At 52.6% G+C, this 6,000-nt stretch overlaps 1 protein-coding gene across 1 annotated transcript in view; it reads left to right on the top strand.

Annotated features, from left to right (window-relative positions):
• Window positions 1-489: 489 nt before the first annotated feature.
• Window positions 490-6,000, top strand: part of VAV3 (vav guanine nucleotide exchange factor 3) — a 170,042-nt gene continuing 164,531 nt past the window's right edge. The window contains exon 1 of the mRNA XM_075710568.1: window positions 490-693. Within this exon, the coding sequence (XP_075566683.1) occupies window positions 490-693 (204 nt within the window). The remainder of the gene's footprint in view (window positions 694-6,000) is intronic.

Below are 6,000 nucleotides of genomic sequence, written 5' to 3'. Positions count from 1 at the left end.
TGTTGGGTTGATGGTTGGGCTGATGATCTTAGAGGTCCTTTCCAATCTTGATGATTCCTAGTTTTTACTTCCATTATAAATGATCCAGCCGCCAAGGCAGGAGGCGTGGGGTTGCTGCTCCGCCCTTAACTGGTTTAGTGGTGGCCTCGGCCGTGCCGGTGGCTGGGCTGATCTTAGGGGTCTTCTCCAGCCCAAACGCTTCCATGGTTGCACGATTCCGTGCACCCGCCCGCCACGGCCGCGCCTGGCTCAGGGCGGGCGCTCGCTGCGGCCCGGGAGCCGGGGGGCGGGCGGGGGGCGGCGGGGGGCCGTGGGGGGCTGCGGGGGGCCGCGAGCGGCCGCGGGCTGCGCCCCGCCGGGCGCGGGGACCGGCGGGGGCGGGGCGGGGGGCGGGCGGCCCCCGCCTCCCGGGGCGGGGCGGGGCGGGGCGGGAGCGCGCAGCAGGGGCAGGGGCGGCCGCGGCCGCAGCGTCGCGGCGCGGCGGCGGCGATGGAGCCCTGGAAGCAGTGCGGGCAGTGGCTGATCAGCTGCAAGGTGCTGCCGCCCAACCACCGGGTCACCTGGGAGACGGCCCAGGTCTTCGACCTGGCGCAGACGCTGCGCGACGGCGTCCTGCTCTGCCAGCTGCTCAACAACCTGCGCAGCCACTCCATCAACCTCAAGGAGATCAACCTGCGCCCGCAGATGTCCCAGGTGCGGCGGCCGCGCCCCTCCGCGCCCCTCCGCGCCCCTCCGCGCCCCTCCGCGCCCCTCCTCTCCTGCGCTGTCCGCGGCCGGGCGGGGTGCGGGGGCCCGCGGGGTGCGGGGAGCCGGTCCGCCCGCTGCCCGCCCCCGGCCCGCAGCCTCCGCGCCCGCCGCTGCTCTCGCTCCCGCCGCGGGGCGCGGGCCCGATCCCGATCCTGCGGGGCGCTGAGCCCGGCCCCCCCCGGCCCGTCCCTGCGCGGAGCGGCCGCCCGGGCCCTGGGCTCGGCGCGGCGGGGCAGGGCGGCTCCCCAGGGCTGCCCGGGGGCTCCTTGCCCGCCGCGGGGGCGGCTCGGGGGAGGCAGGGCCCCCGCCGCGGGCCCGTCCCGTCGGGGCGGCGGTGCCGAGCTCAGGCTCCCCCTGCGCTCCCCCTGCGCTCCCCCTGCGCTCCCCCTGCGCTCCCCCTGCGCTCCCCCTGCGCTCCCGGGTTCGCCGGGCGCTCGGGGCTCTCGCCGCTGGCGTCTGGGCTTGCCCGGGTGCCTGAGGGCACCGGGAGCTTGGGGGCAGCGGGGCCTGCCCCGGGCTGCGGGCCGGGGGAGGGGGCGCGGGCAGCGGGGCGGTGTCGCCGGCCCTGGCCTCTGCCTTGCGGCCCGCGCAGGGGGCGTCGAGGAGCGACCCCTCGGGAGAAGCCGTCCTCTCGGCGGCCCGTGGCCTGTGCTCTGCTACCTTTTTTGTTTTTTCCTTCGGACCCTTTCATATTTCGCTTTTTAAATCGATATTTTGGTCGAGTAGTAATGAAGCGTAATTCCAAATTCGTCCCCTTCTAGATGCATTTTTTTAGTTGGGACTGATGCTTTTGTTACGGTGCCTCATGAAGCTGGTTTCAGATATCGAGATAAGCTATATTAATAATTCAATGAGAAGAGGCTCTCTATATACACAACTTCCTGTCACAGTTTCGTGCACACCTATGCCTCCGCAGAGACGCGGGCAGCCAAGCAGATGTTGTCTGAAAGGAAACTGAACTTGTGAGCCTTTCATGTGCCTTAAAACATTGAGAAACCGGTACATTGTAACGTTTCAGTGTTAATATTCTGGTTTAGGTTTATAGCAATGAAAATTGCCACTGGTGTTTAGGACATTGGCAAAAAGTAGTGGCAGTAAATTACGCTTTGGGAGGAATGTTCTTGGTCCGTGTTTACTCACAAAGCCAGTTATTTTCTTCCTTTTTAATTCCTTTTTTAGCAGCTATGTTTTACTACCAAGGGGCTGCTTTCTGTAAGTCTGTAGTGCAAAAAGGGGAGAAAAGTATCAGGTGCATTTGGGCTAGGCAGGATGAAAGCTCCCAGAGCCTTGTGCTGGATGTGGATAGCGCGAGGGCGATCCCCGGCTGCTCCAGAGCTCAGGTGCCTGCTGGAGCTGCCTGTGTGGAGGCAGTGCTTTGAGCGATGGAGAGGTGCAGAGGGTGGGCTTCTCCCAATGGAACAAATCCAGGTAAGTGCTCTCTGCACCGTTCAAATGCTGAGAGAGTTTCAGGACTCGCTAAATTGTACCGGAGCCCTGGTTTATATTTTCATTGTACTTTGATTGATTGCTTCCAAACTGACCCTTTTCAGTGTAGCTTGCAGAAATATAAATACTTTGCATATGAACTGTTGGAATTGGTTTCTTGCCCTGCTTATAGTGGATAAAATGTATGGCATTCTCATATTTTTTGATGAACTGGAAAGGTGTCCTCATGATACTACACAGTATTTTCTGGATAGCTAATTCATTGAATTAACTTCAATTAGAGATTAATGTTGCTTGTCTGGACCAATATTACTTTTTTTTTTAAAATGAATTAAAACCATGGTGGTCTCCTTCTGTCTACTAAAAGTAAGTATCAGAATGCTCTGTGGTCTTCTTTCTTAGAGCAGGTTTTGTTATTAAGATTAAATTTATTTCTCTAAGTGCATTTGAACTATGGATTATAATTGTAGATCTTGGATTATTTATAATGCATATTTTGAACTTGAGCTTTATATGTGTATAATGTGGCTACTGGAATTTTCACAGCTGCGACAATTGCCTCCTTGTCTGTGTGTCTGCTGTATGCCCGAGCAACCTGTACGCCCTGGTGCCGTAGATCGCTCTCTCCAGTAGTGCATTTCTGCCCTGCCCTGGTTTCACCCTTGAAATGGGAACTGTTGCTGGATCAAAACCTATAATGGGTACCTCTAGGCAGCATTAACTTTACTGGGAATGTTACCTTTGCTTTCTGCGAGATCAAGGTTTGGCCGTGTTCGTCAGGTTCTGTGGGGTTTAATGGAAAGCCTCTTGGAGGAGGTGCTTTCTGCTGGGAAGGATAGCTCAGTGAAAATTTCAGAAATTGTTACTAAAAATGTAGTAGGTTGAAATTCTGCAAGTTGCTTATAGTTTGTTGCTAAGACTGTAAAAGTCACTTAGCAATAACTTATGCTGAAGTCTCGGAGGCCTGAAGATTATTAATTTGGTGAGATCTACTTGGAGTCTGCAGAGTTGAGCCCTAAATTGTGAGTTTTGTAAGGGTAATACTTGTCAGTAAACTAATACATTTGCTGCACCACAGGATCTCAAGGTCTTGTAGAAACACTAGCTAACTCTCCTGTTCCTTGTGGGGTAGCGATTTATAGATTTATAGATACAGATTGGAGGCGTGGGGTGCCAGAGCAGAGTTGGCATTAGGATGGAAATGGTCTTGGCTGCTGGCTGCGCTGTCGGCCTGAGCACGCTGCCGTGTGCCGATCGCTGAGCCGTTTGAACCTCCTGTGTCCCGTACCTGTCAGCTTCTAGAATCGAGCTGCAGCTCCCGTGTTCCCTGATCTGATGTTGTTTTCTGCTGCAAAATCTGAGAACGGCTCGGGGAATTCTTACCGCACAGTTTGAGTAATAGAGACAGAGGATGAGAAGGGTGGATGAAGGCTTCACGAATGGGCCTTGTGGAGGGCACACTCTGATTTTTAGCCTTGTATCTTACTGCTGTTGACATCTGTCAGGCCTTTCCCTGCAAACCACATTTTCATGTCTTGGGGGCTAGTTATAAACGCAGCAGCGCCAAAGAACAGGAAAGTGAGAGATGGTGCCTCAGGCAGACCTGGCAGTGGGTGTCAGGCCTCTGACACAAGAGAGTCAAGTCTCTTCCATTTCGTTACATATTTATTTTTTCAGAATGTCTGTGGCAGATCAGACATCAGCGATGCTCATCAGCTCTGCTCAGTAGACCTCGGTAACCCCTTAAAAGCTACATCAAAAGTGTAGAGGGATTGCGACTGATGCTGCTGCTTGAGGTGCCGCTTTTTGGTGGAGCCTTGCTCAGTCAAACAGGAGCGCTGTTGCGTTGCTTTGTAAGCACCTGGCTGCTGCCGGCTCTTGGGGCAGGAATAGAAACTGAGACCGGCGATGCTCAGCATTGCAACACAAACACATGCTTGACCAAATGGCCGTGGGTATGTTCTCTTTTATGGGCTGGCTAGCGCGGGGAACCGCATGCTTTGTCCCATCCGCAGCCACGCACCGTGTGTCACAGCTGTTCTCGTGGGCGGGATGTTTTATGCATTTGAAATCCGTGGCTTCAGCCCCCATACCTTTGTGGAGGTAACAATGCCTGTGCAAGAGAAATGTCTCGGTGGTTTTAGTTTGCAAAACATTGGGTTTAGAAGCTATTTGAATGCTGGCTGTTTCCATCTGCATTTCTGTATGTTTATGAAAATATTTATATTTGGTTAGTGGAAGTTGTCCTTTGAAGAACAGAGGCTGATTCAGTCAGTTACACTCTCCAGAAAGTGAGCCTCAGATGTGAAAGTATAAACCTCGCATATATAAAGGACGAGCAGTGCTGTCGCTTTGCCAATGCATCTTTCAGCTCTGGGCTGCCAGCTGAACGCTGCCTGGCTCCTGGCTGAGAAGCTGGCGTCTGTCAGTGCTAGGTCCCCTCTGAAAAATTGCACATGGGCTTTGTATGAGATTGGAAGCTGTTGGGGTCAGGGACATTCATGTCCAGGTTTTTTTCACTGTGACTGAACGGAACAGGAGAGTGTGGGCTCTGTTAAGAGCTCTTATGTCACGGCCCAAAACTACTTTGCTGTTTGAACTCCCACGAGCTAGCAACATTAGTTGTTGTTTTCAACCAGTGCATGTACCATCAGGAAAGGAGATTTGGAAGATGGATCAAATAATGTCTTTTGGCCTTTAACTGTAGGGGAGCCTGCCTGATTCAGACTTGAGAGTTGGTGTTGTGAAAGGGGTCTTGCTGCAGGCACCATGTGAAGAAGCGCTAAACCTTTCGGATACTGGGGATGGAGCTGGAAGAGGGAACCTGCCGAATGAATTGCAAAGATGTGACTGGCGTGCTGGTGCGTTGCAGGGTTTCCCCTGAAGTGTGGCATCGGCGCCTGGTGACGGCGGGATGGAGGATGGAGCAGCTCAGCATCTGTGTCTTCTGTGGGAGCTGTTCACTGTGGCAGTTTGCTTTCCTCAGATGCTGCCTCTTGGCTAACGTAGACTGGTGAAAATAATAAAAATGGAAGTGATCCATAACAGAGAGTACTAATCCTAATGTTTAATCGTAGTCATACAAGATCTTAAATAATTTATCACCAGAAACATAAAACCTAAACCAACGGATTATGATGGATTTGCAGATGTCATCTGTTTAATGCTTATCTTTTAATACTTTGCAAACTAGTTTTGAAATGGTTTTTGCAAGGCATTTAGTTAACTTGTGAGAGATTGCTTAACAGGAAAACTGCACTTAATGCAATACGGGCATGGGAGTTTGCTAAAGGGGATGTTGACATAGATTAAATATTAAAAATAACTATTTCCTATTATTCTAATAAAAATAAACAAAATATCCCTCACTTTGTATTAAAAGTTCAGATGTTTTCTAATTTTAGGGAGTTACTTTTTTTGGTGTGACCATGTAGTCCAAAGGAAGTTCATTATCTTTGTCATCCACGTTGTGTTCTGGTGTGGCAACTGAGCTTTTGAGCAGTTTGTTTTTCTTGGTTGCAGTGGCACCAGGTAGCCTCAGGATGTGGGTGTGCAGACATACCCCTCTGTTTCCTCTGATCCTGCCCTTGGCTTGGAGCTTCCCCATCCCCCCAAACGACAGCCATGATCTGCTGCCTTAACTCTGCAAGCTTCCCGCAGGTGGGTGCGCTCCCCCGTGCGTGCCTCCCCGCAGCCGTGCCACTTGATTTTTCTTCCTTCCAACTTTCAGCCTAGGAGAGCATGCCAGGTGTCTGGGTATTGAACTTCGTGTGCCATGTGGCTCTGCGAAGGAGGAAATGGGAATTG

This window comes from Pelecanus crispus, chromosome 5 (assembly GCF_030463565.1).
Source record: "Pelecanus crispus isolate bPelCri1 chromosome 5, bPelCri1.pri, whole genome shotgun sequence".
In the NCBI taxonomy this organism is placed as follows: domain Eukaryota; kingdom Metazoa; phylum Chordata; class Aves; order Pelecaniformes; family Pelecanidae; genus Pelecanus; species Pelecanus crispus.
Note: the sequence above shows the minus strand (reverse complement) of the source record. Positions and strands in the feature narration are given on the sequence as shown.